The following is a 26,612-nucleotide window of genomic DNA, read 5'->3' as shown; positions in this document are numbered from 1 at the left end:
AAAACAACTTTCACGCGATTCAAAAAATAATAGGTGATATAATACACTTATCGAGATAGGCAGCATGAAATTTTGATTGTAAAATTTGACGTTTGATACGGTTGCAAGGAAAGCGTGTAGAAAAGAGACACGGTCGAACCACTTTCACGTAATACTATCGCTATAATCAATGCATAGTAATATATGCTGAATTACATAAACACCTAGGATATTAAATTCCATGCAAAGAAAAAAAATTTTCACTACGTTTTTATGTCTTATTCTCATTTGATGTGCAGTAGAAATAAAAAAATCTGATTGCTTTTATCTCAAGAATTTTTATCAAACCAATTATTATTTTATTCTTATTTTATTACTCATTTTGCGATCTTTTCTCGATTATTTTTGGAAATTTGTTTCAAATTGTTTGTGTTTTATTATAATATTCCCATTTTATTTTAACTAGATTTTTCAATTTCGTCAAATTAAAGAGTTGAAAAGAGAATGAAAATTCTTATCTTATGATTATCTTTGTATTTCGCAAGGAGGGATAGATATAGCGCTCCGACTTTTCTGTTGCCACCTCACCGTCCCGGTCACTTCCTGGCTCGCCGCGACTACGAACACAGGGCGCTTTGGCTCGTTGCTTCTGGTTACGTGACGACAAGCGGGGGACCTGCACGCAAAGAAAAAAAATTCCTTGAAAGCCGACCAGCCGTGAAAGCTGGTGGTGGACTCGATGACGCGGTTCGGCCCGCGACGGCTGGGGCCCATATAGAAGTGCGTCGCGACGCGGCCGTCAGTTTTGTCTCGCTGCCCTCCGGATATCGTCGTTCAGCATCATGAGATTCCTTGTAAGTTTCTCGCACGCTCGTTCGATCGTTATTCTAAAAATTCCGCGAAATTTTGCGCCGTGATACGCGGGGAGAAAGTGCAATTGAAATCCGCGGAATGTCGGTGCAAGTGTTGTCTTTTTGCTTTAAAATCTCGCGTTCATCATCGTGATTTTTTTTATTATACACATAATCGAGGAAGAAAAAAGCACGATGACGTGATCGCACATTGATCGCGGAGTGAAATCCCGTATTCATCTCTGAATAGAAAAATTTCATAGAATCTAATTCATATGTTTAATAGTCTTTTTTCTTTTTCTCGCGAAAGTGTTAACATTCGATATATTGAATATTTGTAGATATGAAAGTATTGTTTGCAACGTAAAATATTCTAAATTTTTTTCGTTTAACGCTTCAAAACGTAATTTTTTTTTACAATTTTCTTACAAAAATTAGTTTTTTAAATTAACTATGAATTAATTTTATTTTCTATCCGAAAAAATCGGGATGTTAAATTTTATTTATTTGAAATTGCGCGCATAAAGATTATTTACGTAAATTAAAAAAAATATGTTACTATAAGATTGATAATCTCTAAATTTTTTACTATTTGTCAAGAATATTTATTTCATCATTATACGGAATCGCATGACATAGAGACACGTTTGGAAAAACTTGTTCTGCATTTGCATTTCTTTATAATCATTACGATGAATCAAGTTCAACTAATTTACGTGGCGCGATTGAGCTATACTTATTACTTAGAACGCTATTAATTTATATCTCGAGATATGAAACACGGCATGAATGCATTAATAATCGATATTAGCTGAAAAATTTTATTTGCATTGCAAATCAGAATATATTTCAGCTTTCTAAGATTGCTTTCCAACATTTATCTTGTTTTGTGTATAGAAGTAAAAATTTGGGCGCACACTTTCTTTTACAATTTCGAGAAAATTATTTATGTAAAAAATACATTTTTTTATATCAGAAGATAAAAACATATGATTTAATACTACTTTATTTTAATACGGATTTAATAAGGTTTTTTTTTGTCATTTTTCAGTTTTTTATCCTCGCCATTACGCCCGCGCTAGGAACGGAATTCCAAAGTAAGTAATTTTTTGGATGTTTCTTCCATTTCTCAAGAATATTTTTTATTTTAGAAATATTTTTTTGATTTCAAAAATATTTTTTTTAGAAATATCTTTCATTCTATCGGGATATCAAATAACATAACAATGAATAAAAATAGTAAATACAAAATTAATTTTTTTATAACTATGTGATAAGAGAAATTTGCATTTGTCTTAATTATATTCAGGCTATATCCGGGAACGAAGACAAAATCACCAAGCTAATTACCGAAATTACAATCAACCGCCGGCGTCGATTAGGCAGATATTGGCGGCTCAGCAGGCTCGCGATCCGATCGTACATCTTCCACCGCAGCCGATACCGAATCTGGGACCTAGCAAACCTATCGAGCCTCAATATATAAATCAGGCCCAGCTGACTCAGTATCGGCCGAAAGTACAGATCGGTCAACAACCTGCGCAGCCGACCTACAAGCAGATTCCCGTAAGACCAGCTCAATACAATCCACCGGCCTCCGCTCAACAGCAATACAATTCACCGGCCCCCGCTCAACAGCAATACAATCCGCAATACCGCACTAATTACGCGCCGCAGCCACAGCCGCAGCCGCAGCAGCAAATCACCCAATCTAATTATCAATATTCCAGGAATCTGCCACCGCAACTTCAGCAGCTTGTGCAGATCCAGCAGAACTTGCCTAACGCGATTCCGCAGGGTCAACATCATGGATAATTGTCCGTCTCAGTTAAAATATCAAAGCGATGATATCAATATTGTTATATATTGACATCAATATTGTATGGTATTGTTACACTTTCAGATCATATCATTTTTTATCATATCCATTTTACTCATTTGTCAATTCATCAACACGTTTGTAATCATCGATAGTGAAATGCAAAATGAGGGATACGTATTTTATTTTTAGGTTTTATTTGCCCTCGTAAAAATTTTTTATAATGATATGTGCGTCAAACTACGTTATGATAGGTACATTAAATATAAATTTAACAATTTCTTTATCTTAATAATTATAGAAAAAGAGGGTCAATGTAAAGAAATTATTTTTCCGTATATATTCAATCTTTATTGGTGATTCCTTGATTCGACATGTTCTCATGTTCATTTCATTTCATTTTCATTTTATATCATTTTATTTGTTTCATAATTACATTGATATTCTCATAAATTGATATGTAAATTGTAAAATACATCAAGTAAAAAAAAATTATGGGAAAAAAAGTCTGTGTAATGAAACTTATTCGATTTTCTCGACTTCAAAAATTATACGAATTGTCTTATTAATTTTCAGAACTGCTTTCTTTAAAAACTTAGGATTATATCCCGCATCGTTTATGTCAAATTAGGGACGCACGCTTTTCGCTTAATTATGCACCCTTTCATATTTATTAAAACCGAATCTTTTCCAATGAATGAATAAATCTGTCGACAACATATTTCTATCGACAAATGCAGTTAGAGCACACTCTCTTGTACTTATAATGCGCGGCATAACTCGGCCGGGAAATCCGAGGGTATCATCGCACCGATGGTTCCGCACAAGGGGCGTATCTGCACGTCACCACTCCGACAGGACAGGCCGGAGAGTTCACCCCCTTGTGCGTCACCCCCTTCTCGCCGTTGTGACGGCCCGCACGGCGGCCGAATGCAAGTCTTCACTTCGCGCACCCCAGAGAGGCGCACGCACCGCAGTCACACCATCCCACCCCTGGCCCCTCTCGCGCCAATTCTTACCTACGTGCATCCCGTGAATGCGTGCCCCCTCGCCGACAAACAGGGAAGAGGATTAGCGAGTCCATTAAAGTCGCGGACTCTATTATCCGGAGGGCACAGCCACGGTGACATCAATCGCTCGTCATTGGCGTAGACTATTTGCGAATCAAACATTTGCTGCTTTGGTTTGTGAAGAAAATCTTATTCTTATAGAAAAAGAAAAATATATAATGGCTCTATTTTTTTTATTTAAAATAATTTTATTCTGTCTATATATTGTAGAGAGAGAGAGAACAAACAAGAGAGAAAAATGTGATAAATAATTGAGCAATTATATCTTGATTATATATAACGTGTATCTAAAGAATTAATTTGAATAATGGATTTAATTTAATTTAATCCTATAATTTTTATTTTCTATAATATTTTTATTTATTTACCAATGTCCGGTCGCGTTTTTATAATAAAAGTACAATGGATTAGAATTGTACGATGAAAGCGCCGCGCCGATGGTTAAAGAAGATTGTTGGAAAATGTGCGATTGTCGGAAAAGATCGACAAAAAAAATCGACGCCACTGGAGGAAGGGGGGAGGGTGGTCATAGAGGCAAATTACAAAGGGAGGATTACCGGCAGCTGGGCTACCAGGCAACCATCTCTCTTTTCGAGCTCCCGCTCGCGAGCGAGCCATCCACGTCGTTCGAGAGCTCTTTGTCCTTCGACGCATTGGTAACATAATTATCGGAGTTATAGCAAGCCAAAACCCAAGCCGCATCCTAAAGGGGTGATGAGCGGTTAACGCTGCGACACCACGTGTACGCGCGCGCACGTGGAATCCGTCTAAACATTGACAATTCATCGGCGAAACTGTACGATCAAATTTAACAATCTGAGGAATGTTTTTAAAATGCCTGTTGTCACATATAAAGAAGATATAGTGATTATTACTCTTTTTTTATGCAAATTTACGTTACAAGTTTAATTTTGAGAGATAGAGTAATATGCTCTCTATGTAATATATTTCATAAATTTATAAACGGTAGAGTTTATTTTTTTATTTACTGTAATTAACAGTAAAAATAAAAAGATGATATGTCACGCATTTTACTCTTATTTTATTTATGCAATTTTACATATCGTATAAACTATATTATATAATGTCGCTGAATTGCGCAGAAGAAAAAGCGTTACGATAACTGCATGCTTTAACTTTAACGAAACCAGTTCGTGAAATGCGATCGAGATTAAGTGCAACGGCTAGCAATTCATTTCGTAGATATTGACTAGACCAAATGCAATTTTCTTTGCATGCCTTTTGTGCGGCTAATTACAAGACTAATAAGATGTAGGTACGTATGCTGACTCGCTAAAACGCACATATTTTATCTATGGATTTTGCAATCGCGCCATTGGGTGTCACGTTTCTTTCGTCCAGGCAACACGAGGAAAAAGAGAGAGGAGATTGACTTTCATGATCAGAAATGTTTTAACTAATACGTAATTTCTCGATCATGCAATGCGATGCCTATAGTGCGTTTCTTCTTTCAAAGTTTCTCACACTTTCGATTATTTACGACTTCTTCCATCATTTGACTTAATGCTTCTTTAGCGTTATTGTAATATTAATTACTATTAAGTCATAATATTTGAATAAACGATTGAAGATATGTGTAGAATCTTTTGCGAGATGAGCATTACTGCTACTTAATTATTTAATTTAGAGAGATATCAATAAAATTTTCATATTTGATTAAAAGTCTAATAGCATTAAAAGATATAATTACATTAAATTAACATCTAAAAAAATGAGAAAAATATCGGCAACGCCCTATATATACGACACGCTGCAAATTGCTGTATGCAAAAAGCAATTAATATTATTTCGATATATATTAGACATTTTATTGCAATCTGTTGAACTGAATGTTCGCATGTAAATAATTATTCTTTTCCAGGTATATGAGAGGTCAATATTATCAAAAATAAAATGTACAGTCTTAACTTCTTTACGATATGAATAAAAAATGTAGTAGATATTTCTCTCCAAAATATTATATTAAATAAATTCTATACAGAGACATTAAACAAAATTTAAATTATTATATTGTAGCTTCATAATTTAATATATTTTTATATATTTTATGGCTTTAAAGTGATTTTCAATTTTAATCTAATTTTAATAGTTTTAAGCCTTTCGACATTATTGTGGAATTTAATGTGAAATTTATTATTAAATAATGCAAGAAATAATAATTTTAAAGAAATTTTATTTGTACAACTCGGCACTATATACATTTATTCCTTTCGAAATATCAAGAACGAAGCAAACTTTCGTAACAGCTCGAAAGGACATAAGGAGCGTGTGAAACGGGTTGTGGTCTGCCGGAGTGATTCCAATAATTGCGCTTAATCCTTAGGGTGGCGGCACGCGGCCGACAATCGTAAACGTGTCTCTATCAACCCTCTCTCTTTCTCACTTCGCCTCTCTCGATCACTTTCTCCCACTACTACTACCGGTTTACTCCATATTCCCTTCAAAAGCGTTAGCGATGATTATGACGGGATTTATTTCAATAACAGAGTCTCGCCGCGATTCTGTTTGTTATAACAGACGCATACGTCCCACGTGGAATATTCTACGTGTCATCAGCAAACAGTCAAGGATGCTGCCAGGCATGATAGATTTTCGTGTCGTATGTACAAAATATTTAATTCATTAATTTTTTTTACATTAATTTTTTTTACAAAGACAATTTTATTAAGTTTAAATTTATTAAGTTTAAAAATAAGTTTAAAACAATTTATTAAGTTTAAAAATATAAACATTTCTCACAGCTTCTCAATAATCTCTTTTCAAGACCGTATATTTATTTATTAAGAGATAAATCCACGGTTGATTCAACATTGATCTCAGCAATTTTATTGAGTTGACGAGCGATGTTGTCAGCCGAACAATGAATAACGAAACGCTCGCGGGTACAGGAACGATGTGAGATTTTATTGGGCGACCCTGATCTTTAGCAAAGCTACTGACCCTGTTCCAAGTCCGTGATACCATTGTGAGAAGAAGCCAGACCGGAAAAATCCAGCATGGCCGACTGATGGTAGCGGCCAATCGCTGCACTTCTCATGACAGCTGCGCATCCCTCGAGAACTCGCTTGCTAGATCATCCCTCTCTCCGCTAGCATCCGAGACATATAGTACGGTCGGGGCCCTAACTTTCTGATTTTTGCCTTACGAAAGTCAGCCATTGTGAAAGGGGCCCGTTCGCCCGAGTATCGAGCTGACGTGTGAGTCTTCGTGTGGTCTTAAGTCGCGTCGTCCTCATCGTAGTTGGTCCCATAATTGTCTGTCGCACACACGTGCTTTTTAACGTCTTAAACGCACGCCGAACACTAGGGGGATAGTCCTTTAAACATCAATGTCGCAACACGCAGGGAGAAAGAATATTTCTGAAAAGGCGTCACGGTGTCGTGACATTTCTATCCCACGTTGCGAAATGAAAGGGCACATTATCAACTTTTCAGTTTAAAACATTGATATATTTTTATTATAAATTATTTTTGGAAATATTATTTAGCAATGATTAAAGCTTAATGCGTTTTGCATCTTTTTCTACAAAAAAGGTTCTAGAAGAAGATTGAACTCTTAATTCAAATACATTTCTTTAGGAAGATAAGACTGGATTACAAAAGATTTATTGAATATCTGCAGAGAAAGTATCATAAAAAATAAATAATACTAAAGAAATGACTTCTCTAAAATTCAAAGAAATAACTTTTTAAAATGTTTAGAAGCTTTCAAGAGCTTCCGTTTTTCGTCTTCAATATTCTTCTTTGTAAGACAATCGCAAAATTTACTTAGTAAATGGACGATTAGTAAGTCTCACAGTGAAAAACTTTGAATTCTTCCGTTTGTTTATTTTGACAGATATTTATCCTAAATTAAGAAAATAATGCATCTTTTTTTTCCTATTATTTTTTTTTCTCTTTAAGTAGATGTCATTCATTTATTTGCCATCTTTGTTGCTCTCTCCGTAATACGGCTTTAGTTCTTAATTAGACGTAAGGACTTAGGGTCGGACTTTGCCGGACAAAAAGATCTTCAGTTAATGCGAAAAGATTGCACTTAACTCTTCTAAACACATCGCATCAGGTGAAACTCTACTCGTCCGATCCCCCGCGGTGCACTTTAATGCAGTTTTAACAAGCGTCAACGCAGCGCAAGTTAATCTATTAATCAATTAACTAATCAGTTAAACTCTCTGTATAAGGCTTAAATTTCTCTTAAATTAAAAAATTTTCTATACTTGATCTTCTCATTTTTATTCTTCTATTCCTAATTTTTTTTTCATAAATTATGCTCGATCAGATCATTATTAATCAAGACAGATATATACCTTATCAGAGCATTATAAAAAATTTTAAATTTTACAATTAGCATTTTATTTTTTCTCATTTTTGACTTTTTTTTAATCGACCAATTCTGCAGGTTATACACTTAACATTTTTGTTAAATCTTGATTATATTATTTATATATTTTCTCTTGATCTGATAAATTATTTCCGTAAAGCGTGTAAGATAATTACGAATTTCGTGATTAGCATACTGGATATTAAAAACGTCGCACTATGTAATGCACTAATACAACCTGTTTATGCAGAACAAATATCTCTACTTTTTATGGCTGCTTTCAGTTATGTAAGTTATATATGAATCAAAGATTAAAATGTCCAATTATATGTATATGTACATATATATATATATATATATATATATATATATATATATATATATATACACATATATACAGAGCAAAAATATTTAAAAATCTGTAATATATTGAAAAAATGAATAAATAAAGAATAACTCTAGTTTAATGGCTAATATACTCGTCTTTGATATAAATGTAGCTGAAATGGTTTTTGTTTTCTTCTTATGTATAATCCTAAAAGATTTGAATAAGCTAAAAGAAACTCCAGGTAGCATATCTCGGGTTCGTTACTTTTATACTCTATTGTGAATTCCTAACAGTTACCCTCGGAATCTTTAAAAAACTAGCAGTTTATGTACATAATGAATGTCTACATAATAATAATATATCTTTTATATGAATATAAATTGCATAATTATATTTTTATATAATTACTTTTTATCGATCTATATTTTTTTCTCTTAATATATGCATTTTTTAACATTTGCGAAATAAAATTTGACATAGCAGTTTCAAAATATTTTGCGCACGAAGATTTCTATCGTTTTTTTTGTCGAATCGAGCAACGAGGAAAGCCGACAGCTGGATACGTTCCCGCGACTCCGCGGCAGCACGGCTTTACGCGAGTCGGCTCTCCCGCAATTCAGGGCCGCTGGCTGCTTGAATTTAGCGCATCCGTCGTAAGAGCGAGCACCCCGTATTACGCTTCTCGCTCGGTGAAACGAATATTTGCACGTGCCATGACCGTCTCCTCGCGTCAGGAATTTAATAAAGAGCGAAGCCGCGCCGAGAGTTCCGAGAGGTGGGCCCGAATGCGTTGCGTTGCGTTGCGTTATGTTACGCGCGTGCACATTCGTGTTTTAAGCGTGCCACTAGGAAACGACGACGATGATGACGACGACGACGACGACGACGAAAACAATCTCACCCCGATTTGCTTCCCCCCCGTTTCCTCTCACGTGGACCCACTTACTAGTCACCCTTCTTTTATCACCCCCGTCACTTCTCGCGCAACAACCGCGCGCGCTCCTGTAAAATGCTATCCTGCCCCCTCCCTCCCCCCATTGTCGCTTCCCGCCGCCGATACGTCCATTATGTCTACTTGGCTGATGGGAACAGATTATGTTGGTCGCTGTCATTGAGGGGCTCATCACCGTGCCTGACACTGATGCCCGCGGCATGACGGAGGGTAGAATGCCAGCTAGACGCATGCTTATTGTCCGAATAAATTATATCAGGGGCTCTCTGCAATGACACGGGATGTGCTCGATTTGAATCGACCTATTTCTATTATTTTTTTTTGTTGTTGTTCCAGAGTACTGATATGAAGCTGAATAATGGTTGATTTTAATGTGGTAATGAGTTGACATTTTTTTGTGCTAAGAACTAGAAAAAATTATATCTTAAAGTTGAAAAAATTTAAAGCACTTGGATTAATTTACTTTGATTTTTATAAAAATAGAATCAATGTAGCGCGCTATCTTCGTTAAAAAAAAAAAAAAATACATAAGTATAATAATGTTATATGAAAACATAGATTTTAAATTTACGATCAGATGTGCCTGTAGGGTGTAATTATGCTGAGAACTTGGGGACACATCCCACTATGGCGTAACGTGAATCTATCCGGGATCACATGGTCGCTAATTGACTACAATAGCGGTCGCGTATGAAGCGCGTTTTCTATTTTGTTACCTCAAAACAAAGCCAACAAAGACGCACAAAGCAAAGCGCGATTCATGAGAGGTCACTTGAGCAGCATCGACGCAGTCTCCCCGGGCCTTTTTCCCTTTCCCTCTCTCTTTCTCTCGTCGTCTCTAACTTTCGAGGATCGGCGACGAAAGATCGAGATTGTAACATATAGTCGAGTGCCTTTTGTACGTATGAGCACCGGTCGCCGCCATGGGGCGCAATTACATCGTCGCCCCATTGTGCTCCAATCGCGTTTTGTTACTGTTACTTATGGCGATATACCTTGAAGAGAGATCGCGGTGGAGGCGAGCAATAGGAGATCGACATTATTGTTTCCGATATTGTTCACCGGAATGAGCCGCGCGGTCCCAGTTTGTGTGACGTGTTTTCGTTACTGTATGGCAAGGTGCTGTCTGATATTCCATCGGTGGGAACCACTTGCACATGCAATCGTAGTACACTAACCGTGTACTATCGCCAATGGAGTGCGCCAAAAATTCTTTTAAAATTGTGTAAAAATCATTAAGATTCATAGATCTTAATTTAAAATTAATCCTCTGGTTTTTAAAAACACAATGAACTTTATATGAGAATTAAGATAAAATTTTAAAGATTCATATAAAAATGTAACGCTGGATCAAAGTGTGATTTTATTAGATATCTTAGAAAACGCTTATTTATTGGCAGTGTACACATTTATGTGTTTGTATACGTAGCAGTTTTTATTTTAACCAGAAAAATTCCTTAGCACCGGGCTATATAGTTTTGTGACGTTACAATGCCGCGGTTCTGTTGCCATCATTGTTACAGACGTTGCCGTCGGAGTGGCTCGTCGTCGTTGAGAAGTTCCGGGATTATTATTCATTCGTCCGGAAACGTTACAGTGTTACTTACTGAAGAGCGTTGGCCTCCTCGACTACGAGAGCAGGCACCCCTTCAGAGGCGCAGGGAGAGAGCGAGCGGGTTCTCCCTTTCTCTCTTGCCGGTAGACACTTTGTGCGGGAAATGGTAACATACGGCAGGCTTGAGAGTTTTATTAAATCGAGATGTTAATTGGGCGCCGTGATATCGCTCCTCTCCGTTTCTCTTGAGCGTTCACGCACCCCTCGTCGTTCTCGAAGTGCTTGGCAATTTGGGTAACTGCGGCGACCTCGCATTTCAATAAAATATTAAATTTAGCAATTAATCACATTATTTATATTTAAGAAAAATTATTAATTAAGAAAAATATACATAAAATACTGTTTCAAAATTTTAGTTAATATTTTGCTCTTCACAATTTTAATCCATTCTAAAGAAAGCAATCTTAAAAATTTCAATTTACACACGACTTTCTTATTTAGTTTATCAAAAAACATTTAAAATATAGACAAAAAATAATTGGGAAACTTGTCAAGTGTGCCGATTGTTCGAATGGAAACGCCGCAACTCTCAAATTCAATAGTGGCCTGGCTACGTTCCGAATGTGTCGGAATCTTCAAAGAAAACATTTTCGGATGTCGGTATTGTACGACGACAAATTACTCAGGTAAACAATCTATTGATAAAATGACCTGATATTATTCGTGTTACAACACGCAGAGTTTCTTAGACTCTTTATAAACAAGTATAAAGATCATGTAACACATTTTTTAGAAAAAAGATCATTTTTTTGACTCTGCATATATTACAAATTTTTATTATGTTATTAAATAAGAAAAAATTGAATAATCCTTATAATAATTATATACATTACAAGTAAGTAGAATTATATACATTACATTTGCAAATAGATTTCATACTTTTGCAAGTTATAAATATTTTCAAATGATTGAAAAACGTTTGTAAACATTTGAGAGAATAAAATTATGGAATGTGTGTCGACGTAAACATTTAGGGACGAGAAAATATCAGCGTCGATAAGTGGCAACATTCGAGAGTTCGCTCATGTGAGTAACGAGTGTCACTTAAGTACGGTTAAAGTAAGCGCCAATACATGTCCCGCATCTCGCAATTTCGTGAGAATATTCCTTCGCACTTCTCGAACGCGTCGTGCAAATTGTATTCCGACTTCGTCGATATATTTTTAAATGATTTTTTAATATAATTTAAGGTAAGAAAGCGCGATGTAAATTTAAGTTATATATCGCCTTAGATCTTTTTTCTAATGTTTCTTTAACATTTTTGTTCACAAAGAGCGAATCGAATTAAAATATGAAGGGACCGCGGTTTGTTTGGCGATACGAGACGACGCAACAAAGCCGAATCTCAGAAAAAATCAGATCTAGGATCATCGTTAAAAATAACAGCGCTTGCATCTCCGACAGGAGCGTGACGGCTGTTGACAAAGACATCGACGTAGACTTCACAGATCTCATCGAGCGGCGACTCTATTTGGCTGACTGGGTGATTACGTGTTGGTCTACCAGGGTAAAAAATAAGTCTCGAAATGCACTGACAAGCGCCGTCGGAGTTCGGCGCGGGCCTGCTTTGTTCCGCGATTACCGCTCAAATCACCGTGAAATTCCCGCAAAATGCTACGCATTGTATTGATCCTGACGACCAGGTAAATTTTGGATGTTCGGATGTTTCTTTTGTAATCTCTCGCCGCATAATGGTTGAAAAGTATAGCCGTTTTCACCTTCTTTAGCTACTGTTAAACTTTAACATCCAGATAATTATCTCGCATTGTTGTCTTTCAATACTTGCATATGTTTGAAATTACACGTGACGAATTTTGTGATGAAAATAATGTCAAGAGACGATGAAGATGTATAACATTTTATATATTTATATGATTTAAAAATTCTCTATTTACAGTTGCTTATGTTATAGGTACATTTTTCTTATCGGAATATTATATTATAATACTCTTGTATCTCAATTTTAAATGTCTGCTTAAATTATGCATTGTTTTTATACTTTTGTGTGTATGTACATGTATAGTATGTATAAACATACACACATTTATATTATATAACTAAAATCTTTTTATGATTTTTTTTTCTTGCACAACTTTGAAGCCTCGATAAGTATATAAAATTTTGTATTGCTTCAGAATATATTATGTTAATAAAATTTAATTCTATCACAACTTTTCTATTTTTACATTAATTTGCCACGTGTTACATATTTTTCATATTTGTATAATCGTAGCTTTATATTTTTTTTTCTCTTTCTTATCTGATAGCAAATTAGATTAACAGCATTATTAATGCGCATTGATGTAGATTAAAATTTATCCTAAAAAGATTTTTATCTATATTATAAATCAAAATGAAAGTTACAGCAACACATATTTTGTGATGAAATACTTAACTCATTTTTCCAAATAATTATGATAAATTATGTTCCATATTTTCAAATTTTCCAATTGTTTATATATGTTATGTTTATATCAATTTGTAAACTTTAATGTACATCAATGTGCATTAATCTAGATAAAATTTATACATTTTTTTATTATACGCAAAAATTAAGCGCATGAAGTTCTTTAATAAAGTTGTTGCAGTATTATTGCATCTGACATATCTTGTGTAGGAAAAGTATAATAATCTAATATTATTATTGTTATAATATACAAAAATTATAATAATATACAATTAAAATTACATTTCTCTACATATACTATATTGAAGTTTACTATAAGTTGGCGTGATATGTTCTCATCACAGTTTGCTTTTATTCATGCGCGTTTCGCAACATTTTTATAATTAAAGACTTTATTTTAAAATCTTTTTTTGTGAGAGAGAGAGAGAAATTGTATTAATAAATAATGTGATTAGATAATGTATTGAAAAGTTTGAGTTTCTTTAATTATCTCACATACACAAGCATATAATCTCATTATTTTAAATAAATTCGTGTATAAGATATATATTAGAGACAATAATAGTATTTCAGATTTTCTGTGATATCTGTTAGTAGATTTCTGAGATCATTTGCAGACAAAATCTGAATATCAAAATGTAATATATTTAAAGTATTTAAAGATGAATGACATCTCTTATATGGCAAAGATTTACAAATATACCAATATCTACAAATATCAAATTATATATATACAATATATATATATATTATATTACATTTTTACTATATTAAATAATTTTTTAGTAATGATAATGATACATGCCCATTGATACTGATTTACTTTTGTCATGACAGATGACATTCGTTCGTAACGTACTTTGTGTGACAATTTTGATAATTCAACATACATCATTTTAATTATGCCCTATAAAATTTATATTAACGTTGTTAATATTAATATCGTTTTTAACGTATTAATTATTCTAAATAAAAAGATTAATTATTCTAAATGAAACAAATTAAAAAAGAAACACTTTCAATAACAGTACGGAATTAAATTAATGTCGTTATATATCAGATTTACCGTAACATTAATGGCAGATATATAGTACACTGCATATAATGAAAATATCTTGAAAATGGATCCTATTCTCGACATTCATATAAATTTTATAAGCAATAAATAAAACGAGATGTACGCTAAATTATCAAGACTGTCATACTTTCAAAATCACTTTCATTTTCTTAAATAAACAAATAAATAGTTTTATATAGCATATACGGATATTTATTTGCTATTTATTTGCTTATTTGAGAGAGCAAAATTTGATTTCGGATGTATTCGATGATATCTGTTTAAATACAACTCTGTATAAATAAAAAGAAAAGGAGAAGTATTTAGGAAAATAGCATTTAGTTTAGTTTAATTTGTTGAAAAAAATAAAATATAGAAATAAGTAATTAAAATAAAAATAAAAAATTAGACATATAAACTATATCTTCTTTCTTATTTTCTCTTCATATAAATAGAGAACATCAATATTGAATAAAATAACGCCAACTTTATAGATAAAAGAAAAACATAACAAACAAACGCTTCCTCTTTAGCTTCCTTGTTCGATGTTTCTGGATGATTTCACGACGCCTTGTACATGTCACAAATGATCCTCTCGATCGGGATAATACCAATGGTCCGCCTGAAGAAGAGTTCCTCGATAGCATGTGTGGATACGGAGCGCAAGCTGGGCAGCAGTAACAGCAATTTGCCGAATCTGAGGGCCCCAAAAGAGGCCCCACTAAGTCGCTGTCCTAGCGCCAGCTGCGCACTATCTCTCAACCGGGCGACGGAGGCTGGATCTCTAAGCCGACTTCCGGGACTGGGTGAATTGGAGCTGCTAGTGCTGCGGCCGCTGGACACCGGCTCGCTGTCCAGACCGGCCTTAAAAAGCACTATCGCCCTAATACAGGCAAACTCATGCTGGTCTAGATTCATGGCGTTGAAACCGGCCAGAGTCTCGCGGAAACGGGTCACCTCGATCGCCAGCCCGATACCTTGAGGCGGTAGCAGGGGCGTGGGGTCCAAAGTCGGTAGCATTTGCGCCGCGGCCAGTAAGAAGAGCTCGCGCCAGGAAGATTCGAGTAGCGTCAGCTGATCCTCTATGACAAGATTCGTGCCCGCCGCCAGATCCCGTGCCCAGTGAACGTTCAAAAACAGCAATCTCGCTGCCTGCTCGCACATAGACTCGGCGGCGATTGGAGGGATAATTGGCATTGCATGTAAATTTGCTATATTCGGTGGCATCTAAAAAACAAAAGTGACGTTTTCTCGCTGGTAAAAATCAATTTTTTTTTTATCTCAAAAAATTCTCGATTTGATAGAATCATTCGTTCGCGTTTTGTAAATATATATATCCAATAAACGCACATATATTTATTCCATAAAAATATATCTAGATTTTATAAATACATTTAGATCATATGGAAGTGTCCGAATTCTATAAAAATATTTTGAAAGAATCGATTCGCGAATTTATATAAATATGAATATACCTTTGACATCGCCAATGCGTTGCAATATGCAGGATGAGTGAGGGGAGGATGAGGCGATGGTCCAGGCACAGGAACGCGTGATTCGGTCGGCGCTTTGGGTAAAGCGAGATCTAAAGCTGCTGACGGCGCCACTAAGCTGGCCATCATTTCAGGTTCTTTAAAGTATAGTGCCATTTGTCTACGAATTGTTGAATTCCGCGGGCCTCGTTCATGTTGCACGGCTATAACAGAAACAATATGTAGTTTATCGATTATTAAAACGTACGTATAATTAATTAGCGATCGGATGAACAAAAATCTACTTTAGTTATATTGAAATACATTTTACGATTTACTAGAAAGGCTGTCAAAGAATGACGCGAATAGAACGGCTGCAACATTGCCGTGAGAACGCCTCAATTACCGCCTTATTCATGCCGGCTTGAATGCACTTTGCTAGCCTGCAGGCTCGAAATTGATTCTGATGTGTCCTATCTACCATGCAACCCCCCTTGAACTTTGTCTTGCACATGTATTGCCATAAAGAAAGCAGCATATCCATCGCATGCAAATATATTGTAATGCTTTCCCGGGAAGTAATGTCGGCAAACTTTACAAGGTATATCATAAAGGATGCGACTTGAAATAATAGAAATTACCGTCTTTGTTCATGCCGGCTTGAATGCACTTTGCCAGCCTGCAGGCTCGGCATTGATTCCGATGTGTCTTATCCACCATGCAACCCCCTTCGGATTTCGCCTTGCATACGTATTGTCGATTCCTCCTAATCGATCGTTTAAAGAAGCCAGCGCATCCATCGCATGCGAATATGCCGTAATGCTTTCCCGAGGAGTGATCTCGGCAAACTTTACAAGGTATATCGTAAAGGATGCGACCTGGAATAATATAAAAAAAATATAGTGTTTTTACGTGTTAAAATTTTTTATTTGAAAAAAAGTATTTTATTTTATTAAAATTAATCTTTAAATTTTTTTCTAAAAATTTGAAAGGAGATATAGTGAAAAGTGAATGCGAAGACAAGAGCTTACTTTTTCATATTTTAGTGTAAAAATATAATTTGTTTGCAACAATATATTAGTGCAATTTAATATTATTGATTATGGCATTTTCTCGGAGCAGCAGCTTTATCAATTTGACCAAGAAATGCATTGTTGACGCAAAGAGACTTCATCATTCCCTCGTCAATCTATTCGATACAGGCTTCGCGTCAACTTTCTCGCGTTTCGCGAAAGAGACGTCGCGAGAGGCGAGTAAGCACGGCATTGTCGATGACAATCGGTGGAAAGGGCGCGTTAATCTCGGTCTGCGAGAATGCCGGTATTTTGGTTGGAACCCGTTTACGAGCGACAACACGAACTCGCTGAATGATGCTTCGGACGTGAATGGATCGATTTGTCGCCAAGTTAGTCCCCGTTAGCGGTAGTATAACGCGCATACGCATACACACACACACACACTCACATCCACACTTGCCTCTTCGGCACGCGGAGAATAAGGGAGAGGACGGGGGTGCGTGCGCTCGCAATGGGGCACCAACTCCTTGTCACGGGCTCCGCCTACGCTATTGAGCTCAACGAGATTGTGAATGGACCTGAATGGACCGGATGTGGCTGCCGCATTGAGCGACCCTAAGTGAGCAGCCAGAAATACGACACTTCGCTCGGTATCAGGCCCCGATCTCTCCCTCGATCAATCCCGTGTCGCCGTTATTTTCTTTATCTCTGTCGCCCTGTGGTACGTATTACAGCGATGGCGAATGGTGCGAGAACAATTCGGCCAGAATTCGGTCCGAATTGCGAACGCGCACGCGATAAATACTGTACAACAACCTGTTGATTGGCGTATCGGCTGACGACAATTTTAAGCTTAACGAAGATGCAATCGCGGTCTCTCTATACCCGGCCATCAAAACTCTGAGAATCTTCTGCGAATAACGCACTCGGTTATAAAATCCTCTCCCCTTAACATTTTTACCGTTTCCTACGTACCTTTGATTAACCATAATGGCGGTAAATCGCAAAGTTTTCTACTACAAGCCACTTTTTTTTTCTTTGTAATATCTATAGTTAAAAGGCATTCACCCTTTTCTTGACAGTGATCCCGAGAGAACGGCCTCGGTGTTTTTGAGGATAAATCATTAATGAGGAGATACGGTAATGCGCAAAGTGCGGTGCACATGTTCAAGCACAGAAAGCAGACAGGTTGCGACCGAATGACAGGGCTGTACGCCCTTCGTTCGTTATACGAGGAATGTCCACTTTTCTTTTTCCCTTCGCAAGAAAGGGAAACTCGAAACTCGCGCTTGGACGCGCTCGCGTAAACGTTTATTGTGGCGAGCGCACGCATCGGAATCACGCAATGCGTTTCTGCACTCGCCGTCACGTGGCTGCATAAAATTTGCATTGCGAGTCGTTTCGTGATTAAATTTTTTATCGTCGAGAAATCGAGCTTCGTGTTTTGTCGGGCGTCGATCATCTTCCTTCTGTCAAATATTTCATAGGACTTTTATCGTACGCGGACTCTTTCTCCGTGTACTATCCTCACTAGGATGAAAAAGAGGGTGAGTACACGTTTAGGGAGGAGGAGAGAAGGTCCCTTTGCAGATTATTGCTATAAAAATCGCATAAATATTTGATGAAGCGCATGAATGCGCGCAAGCTCGCGTTTTCGATCGAGCATATATGCGAAAAATACTGTCATTAGCCGGACCGAAGGTGTGGTTCGAAAAACGAGGGGAATGTAAAATCGTGCGTTCGCCGTGCGATACGCATCCAATAAGTATTACTCTAAAGCGCGAGCGCATGTGCGCTCCTCCCCCGTATCAATTATTTTCATTTGAGCCGCGACTATCGACGAAAATTGACCGAATGTGCGCACCGCGTCAGAATTATAAACTTCGACGGAAATATCGCGCACGTGAAACGTCTGACATAATGATAAAAGTCGTAAAAGAAGGGAGACTAGGAGGATCGGGGGGATTGTGCGCGAATATGGCCGGATGTGATTCACCGGATAGCGGGGTGGCTTTATTTCGGCCGGCGTTCTCTCCTTCTCTCCCGATAATACAACGTGTTTTCGTGACCACGAAATTAAGGGAAAAGTTTGTCGCGCGCGCATCCTCGCGGCCTGCGCGCATTCGCATGCGAAGGTTGAACAAAGAGAAACGAACCGGCGCCTCCAAGACCGACGACAAAAAAGCGACGTAAAATGTTGTCGAATCGCAGTCTCGCGTGCAAAATTACGAACTTCTCGATATAATTGTGAGATGAAGAGAAGAGGGGGTGAAAGTCCAAGTTTCTCACTCTCTCTCTCTCTCTTTAGTGTACGAAGCGCACTATTGCCTCGCCGTTTGGACGCCACTTTTTATTGGCGTAAATAGCCATTTATCGAACTTTCTTTTTTACCAACTTTAGTTTGTAATATATCGCCGGGAACGAAAACAAAAATCATCGCTAATATTATAAATAATTGACGTGTGCATATCAAATACTCATTATATTTTCAAATACATATTAAATTTTTTTCGCGTAAAAATAATTAATAAAATGTTCAAGTATTAAAAGAATCGCGTGTTTTAACTTGAGCGAGAGAACTTATATGAACTGTATTACAATGTCATAGGGTTACACAACTTATTTCTTGCCATTCTATCATTTCACGCCCCATCAGGTCGTACGCAGTAAACGAGCATGGGAATGTAGTGACATGTGTTAAAAACCAGCCGTTTTCCATCGATGTACATATATATATATATATCTATGTGTATAATTAATCTAGAATAAGGGCGGTAATTATCTACGTCATCTGCTTATTTCACTGATCTACCCTTCTTCTGCATTTGCAAAAATATATTCATAACTTTATAACTTAAAGCAACACTTTCAAGTGACGAGATTGTTCGTGGTCTTTCTAAATATTATTTAATTAATTAATAAACAGATTTGATTATTGATTGATATTTGATTGACTATTTTATTTAAAGTATTATTTGTATTTAATATAATAATTGGTTTATTAAATTAAAAAGAGAGTTATAAAATGACATTACACTGCCGCATAATTCTCGGATAGCTTTGTAAAACTGTGCGCTAGTTTGCTAATTAGCCCGATGCGTTGCACTGATTGGGAACCAAATGACGCTGTACTCAACCACCCGCGACAACCTGTTAGCCGACTATCACCGGTGATTCGTTTCCGCCGCATCATTTCAAACCATCTGTCGTTACTTTCTCATGGATGACTTGCGTCCGAGGATGAATTGTTTTAAATGCACGATCGTCTGGTATATTTAAAGGTACCACATGCTTGTTGTTTCACACGAGATGAAATTAACATGTTGTGTAAGATATCATCGAGAATATTATAATCAACTCACCGCGATTAAAGTTTGCACATACGATATTTATGTAATTTCAGACGAATGCGTACGCAGTATAAAATTTTCACAGAAAAAATATTCTTTCTTCTATATATTATATTTAGACCGCTGACACAGCGATGTTACTATAATGGAGCCAGGCAGTCATTTATGATTGAGCAGGATATATATATATATATATATATATATATATATATATATATATATTCTGCCCAATTGTAAATGGCTGTCTTTGTTTCACACCTCATCATATAAGACACAGTCATGTTAGTATACAAGTATATATATATATATATACACATAAACCCATCTTCAGAATGCGCATGATATTAGCGCGCTGAGAAGTCAATGTTATGTTTGTTATGTTATGTTTATACGATACCTAGTGTTGTTATTAGTTAGCGCGTGTTTAGGTAACAGCGCTTTATTCTTCCTATTTTATTTATATTTATATCTCGACTTGTCAATATGTTAACATCGTCGCATTCTGAATACGAGTCATAGTCTATAGGTATTGTATTATATATAATATATAAAAATCTGTAAATATTCTATTGTTTGTTGAAGCTAAACGCAGATATCTGCTACATCATTTCTTTTTTTTTTTAATTTAGCCCCAGTGACATCACAGACCATTCTAAAATCTATCGTTGACGGTAATAAATAATACTTCAAGGAATAACAGTATCTCAGGTAAGAATTTAGTTGCCGATAAATATATATATATATATATATATGTATAGAGGATCTTGTGAAGGATTTCAAAATTCCACAATTAAGATTATTTATAGTAATTACCGAAAAAAAAAAAGAATTTTGCAATTTGAGTCAGAAGCAAACTCAAGAAATTCTTATAATAAGTTGTCATATGTTATATGAATTTTGAAATTGACTAAGCATAGCGATTTTGGATATTGTTAACTTTTCACTCGTAGCTCTTGTATTAATCACTTATTCCATACTATAACTCTAAACGAAAGTAAAAGACCAATTGTTAGTATCATCAAAATAAAAAGAAATAAATTTATACATTTAATTTAATATTTAATGACAACAAAATTATAGTAAAAATAATGGCACATTGAGCGATTGTCAAGATACAGAAAGAGCACAAAACAAAAATAATAATTATATATTAAATAATGTTGATATTTTATAATGGCTATAAAATTGTAAAGTTATAAATTATTAATATGTTGGGATTATCATGGAATATACTTTCGCACAATCCCAAACAATACATATTCTTAAAAGATGTTTAAGAAACGAGTTAAAGATGTCTTATCGTCTTATCTTTGTATCCTGACAATCACATTATTCTTATCACAATTTTGCCGTTATTAAATACTAATGATAAATGTTATAAATAATACGATATTGATATCGAAATTTCTTTTTAAACATTTGTAAGAAAAAAGAGATTGCCTTTACATTATTTAGGTGAAATCTTTTCCAGATAAAAAATGTTGTATAAATCGTTAAATCGTCCATAGAAAATTAAAATAAAAAGAAATAGCCCTTCTGATACAAGATCCGTTAATGTCTATTATTTTAACACTCGTGTGATCGCGATCTGAAGCTAGTGCGCTGTAATATGTTACAAGAAAAATTTAGTCTTAAAGATTATTATGATTAATTGTGCATTATTGGCTATTGGAAATATATTCTTATGTCATATCTATGTAGAAAAATATAAAAATGAAATTGTTTTTGTAAAAAATATATAAGAAACATAGCTGAATCGCTCGCGTCAAGTTTTATCTTTTTTTAAATAATAAAATATAATAAAATTAAAAAATTATATAATAATATTTTTACGAAACAAATATCGAAATTAGTCCAGTAGATTCCGATGAATTTGTATATGTTGAGTTTGGAGGACCCTTCATTGAAGGAAAATACGTAATTTGCTTTTTACTGTGTAACAACAAAAGTCAATAGACAGTCTGCAGACAGAAAAAGTGATACAAAAAGTTTACTAAACCAACATAAAATCAAAGATTCTATTTACTTGAAGAAGCCGGCATCTTTGGCGGTGGCACTGGCATGTGCGGCAACTGCGATTCCTGATTCTGCATTCTTCGTTCACTACACAACGGTCACTCTTAGCGAGGATCAAAATAACTATGATGAACGGCGTCGCACAACAAAGAGAGTTTTTCTCAAAGTCGGACGCTCGCTTTTTCCGAAAGGCTAACTCTTCCGCATTTATGGCATCACTCTTTCTGATCGCGGCGGCACACTGAGAACTAACTCCGGGGTGAAATGTGACTGAAAGTCATCGAGACTTTTTGATGCCAAGCGCCGACCTTAGATCCTGCTATCGTAAAGCGTGTCTCATTGGCCGAGGATTTCCCTACCCTCGGCAAAGGGCGGACCTGACGAAAGGAAGCGGTTCGCTCCCCAAGTGCACGGGGGTTGAACACCACCGCTATCGAAGCGATAGAGGGTTGCGTCATCATCCCCGCCACTGCGCTACTTTGCGAGAGTCATCTCCGGAATGAAGATGAAAAAGAAGGTATCTTCTTAGCACTCTCCTTGTGGCGCATGATCTTTTCGATCTATATTTCTTTATAGATCTTAACTCTCACGTTTACTCCTGATAATCTTTGTTTATATCATAAATATGCACGCTCTTATCTACCATTTTTTTTTTCAAATATGTGTATTCATTACTTTGGAATGCCTATTCAATTATACACGCACTTACAGGTTTGAATATTTTTTAAACAAATTTAAAGATTAGATCAAATCAAGATTGCTATTAAATCAAATGTAATATTAGACTATTATAAAACTGCTTCTAATTATTTTAATAAAAATTATTTTTCTTAAAACATGTAATTTAACAAAATAGCTATAACAACAGCTATTACAACAAAAATTAAAATAATTATATAAAAATTATAATAAAAATTAAAACGTATGCATTTAATAGATAGAATTTAATTTATAGAATATTAATTTTCATTTTTAAGAAGCACAAAAATGTATATTTTTTAAAGTAAAATATAACAATTAGAAAAAAATGCCATTATTTCTATAAACACATTTAAATTAAGTTAAATTAAATTATAAATTATAAATTATAAATTTGCGTAACAATCAAACAATTCTGCATTAAAAATTCTTGCAATGCCATGGCGTGTTAATAACACAAGCTTATAAATTTAGAGTTAAAAGTCGCTTAAAATTTAAAGGTGGTTTTCTAATTTTCCTAATTTTGTGCGCTAAAGACGAATCTGGCCCGCAGAAATGCCGCTACCATGTCAAATTTTTGAGAGATGAGTTCAGATTTTAAAGAGAAGGAATAGTAACTTTATGAAGCCATCGATTAAAATATTGGAAATAATTTGCTTTTTATATAATACTTTTATGAATATAGCCAAAATCGTCATTTTTTAACCATTTTACCCCATTTAAAAATATGACGCGATAGGCAATTTCTGCGACTAGATTCGTGTTTAGCGCACAAAATTATGTATAGAAAACCACCTATAAATCTTAAGCAACTTTTAACACCCTAAATTCGTAGGCCTGTGTAATCTATAATTCTACAACGCGGCATCGTAAAGAGCCGTTTGTACGCGTTGTAAGATCAGAATTAAATCCATCTCTCTGCCGCGGCCGTTGAAGATTCATTGATGCGTGCGCTTAGAGAAGGCTCAGGTAAAAGGTGGACTTTTCTTAAAATTTTGCCATTAAATGCCAGCAAGAGATACGCGGCGGAGTGCATATACATTGTTGGAATAATAGCGACGTGGGCAGATGCGCCGCGGCTGACTCCCTGACTCCATCTTGAATTATCTCGTGCCTGATCCCTTCGGGGTCTCCCTTCGTCTGTCTATGTATGTATGTGTAAACGCGAAACCGGGTTGGGGTGCGAGTTGTTCCTGCACTCGATGAATTACGCCAGGAATCCGTCATAACCGATGTAATATCGCGGAGATTGGATCTCTCGATGGTGTATCGCGCTCCCCCTCGTCCGAAACAGTCCTATTCGAGCCGATGCTATCTCCGTAGATTATACCAGGTGTATATTTGTGACGCGTCGCAGAAGACACTCGGGATACTCTTCAATAATCCCAATTAATACGCGTACGTTATTAATTTTTTATGTGTATTGTCGAAATTTTAATAATTGAAGATAAACAATTTAAATTCTTTCTAAATTATTTCTATACAATTATATAAATTTGGAAAAATTAAAAATTATAAAAAAAAAAAACTTATTTAAATATCGTTTCTCATTATCCTCATTCGGAAATATTGTTCCGATCACTTTTAATCACGTGTTTTTTTTTATTACAATATTTACCGGATATAATTTAAATAAGGTAATTGTGAATCACAGATCGCTAAAAATTAGCGGCACTCATCCATGATATTCTTATGGATATATCTGTAAATATACGGTTTACAGCGTTTGTTCGCGATTTTCACTCGGCAAACATCGGCATTTCAAGAGTTTCATGAACGCGTGGCGGGAAAAATTTCTATGCGAATAGAGACGTATTCTCGGCTCGAGATGTTTTGCACCCTCGACTTGGCCGCCATTGAGGGGCAGCAGGCCCGACGAGGCCGAATGCTCGTCGGACCGTGCACCGTTTTGGCTTTGGCGCAATATGTTGGGATAGGAGATTATCTACGTAACTGTCCCGGGAATACGGAGCCTGACAATGGCCACGGCGCTCTCCTCCGTTCTGCGCCGTATTCACGAATGAGGGGGAGAGGGAGGAGGGGGGAGGGGAGGGGAAGTTTCGCGGATCCGGAGTAAGAGATTCGAGTCGCTTTGTCAAGAAGGCAAACGCGCCTAAACAGCTGGTAATGGGACCGAAATCAAAATACAATTGTCCGCCAATGGCTGCCATGGAAGCATGGATTCTGCGCTGCATGAAAACGCAGTACAATAATAGTTTGAGGGGAACGATGTTGTTTTAGGGTGACATTTTATTCGAGGATTGTCATTGATTCGACGAAGATTTTATTCGCAATGCGATACACGCAGGTTTAAAAGTTAAGATACTATTTTGAAACAGAAGAATATACATTGTTCTATATTCATGCATATAATATCATTGCAAAATAATTTCATTTTTGTCTTAAACTTTTTTGTCTAAATTTAATATTTATAAAGATATCTTAGAAGGCAGGGTCCAGTGACTCATTCTGTATATAAAAAACATAAGAATAGAAAAGAAAATATTTTTTTGCAGAGTTTTCTCGAGTTTTTCATCTCATGGATACACGAAAATACATAGCGAGTGTGCTCCGAGCAAAAGGACGAAAAAAGGATGAGAGCAAAAACTATCACGAGCGAAAAGTATGTCGAGACTCAGATCCGGCGCTTAGAAATCGATAATAGGGTCAGTTCGTAATGAGAAATAGTTTAGTACAAAGCCAGTTTAGTACAAATTCGATCTAATCATGTCAGCGGTATCGACGGATCAACGAGTGGTCTGGTTTTCTTTTTTTTTTCAAGTAATGAGAACACAGAAAATTCCGCGGAGGAGAAGAGGAGAGGAAATCTAGGTAGCAAAGAGAAACAAATCTAGGTAGAGGGGAAGCTGGTGTTGAAAATCCAAATCCGCAATCGTGCGAGAGCAAGAGCTCAGGTAGAACCTCGTGACGTAGACCTTGTGATGTCTCGCCGCTATCTCTCGGCATCACAGCGTTAGCCTGCGCTGTTTCGACCAGTCGTAAGATAATCCCACCGGACGGCCATTCAGTGTCTTGTTTTACTGGTATTGCATTTAACGAGGTTTCGAAAGACCAGCTCTGTTCATGCACGTTACTATGAAAGTTCTTAAGCCGCGCATTCATATTTTTTTTTTCAAATATCTCGCTCCATCTCTCCGTGGCTCGTTTGTATGCTTAACATTCCTAGAAATACCTCAAAACATCTCGGATAGATCTCAGTCTTTAGCATGGTTTAGCGAAATAAAGAGAGCTGATGGTTTGATTTTGTTTCGCACCTATATTGCTGACAAAATTACTTTTAAAAATCGTTATTAAATTTTATTTTATTTTTACATAAACTGTAACTATAATAATTTTATTTATTAAAAAAAGTTTATCTTTTAGATATATTTTGCAAAATATATTTTTATTTTTTTAAAGAATTTTGAAAATAATTTGACAAAAATTCAATTAAAATTGATTTAATTTTTTTGCGAACGTTAGAAAGATAGAGCTTTGTTGTCCCCCCCTCCCTATTATTTTCAAGTTAGATGGCTCAATTCCTGCGTGAAATGATAGACTCGTTACAGAAGGTCTAGGGACGGAAGATTTATGAACGAAATTTTACTATTCTTCATTTTTGATGAAAGGCCATAGTAAG

The 26,612-nt window shown here is 35.8% G+C and overlaps 2 protein-coding genes and 1 long non-coding RNA gene across 3 annotated transcripts; 2 read left to right on the top strand and 1 right to left on the bottom strand.

The window, feature by feature from the left end:
• The first annotated feature begins 704 nt into the window (after window positions 1-704).
• LOC126859223 (uncharacterized) lies at window positions 705-3,200 on the top strand. Its single transcript, XM_050610274.1, has 3 exons — window positions 705-833; window positions 1,882-1,927; window positions 2,140-3,200. Exons 1-3 carry the CDS (start codon window positions 822-824, stop codon window positions 2,643-2,645), a joined length of 564 nt encoding a protein of 187 aa, XP_050466231.1. The 5' UTR covers window positions 705-821; the 3' UTR covers window positions 2,646-3,200.
• Window positions 3,201-13,155: 9,955 nt separating this feature from the next.
• LOC126858914 (nuclear receptor subfamily 2 group E member 1) lies at window positions 13,156-22,421 on the bottom strand. Its single transcript, XM_050609653.1, has 4 exons — window positions 22,284-22,421; window positions 16,533-16,769; window positions 15,895-16,115; window positions 13,156-15,646 (listed from the first exon to the last, which is right to left on the bottom strand). Exons 1-4 carry the CDS (start codon window positions 22,348-22,350, stop codon window positions 14,981-14,983), a joined length of 1,191 nt encoding a protein of 396 aa, XP_050465610.1. The 5' UTR covers window positions 22,351-22,421; the 3' UTR covers window positions 13,156-14,980.
• Window positions 20,686-22,418, top strand: LOC126859312 (uncharacterized). Its single transcript, XR_007688788.1, has 3 exons — window positions 20,686-20,783; window positions 20,887-20,965; window positions 22,290-22,418. It is a non-coding gene; the product is annotated as an uncharacterized LOC126859312 (long non-coding RNA).
• Window positions 22,422-26,612: the final 4,191 nt, after the last annotated feature.

This window comes from Cataglyphis hispanica, chromosome 1, assembly GCF_021464435.1.
Source record: "Cataglyphis hispanica isolate Lineage 1 chromosome 1, ULB_Chis1_1.0, whole genome shotgun sequence".
In the NCBI taxonomy this organism is placed as follows: Eukaryota; Metazoa; Arthropoda; class Insecta; order Hymenoptera; family Formicidae; genus Cataglyphis; species Cataglyphis hispanica.
The sequence above is the reverse complement of the archived record's forward strand: the minus strand, read 5'-3'. Positions and strand labels throughout refer to the sequence as shown.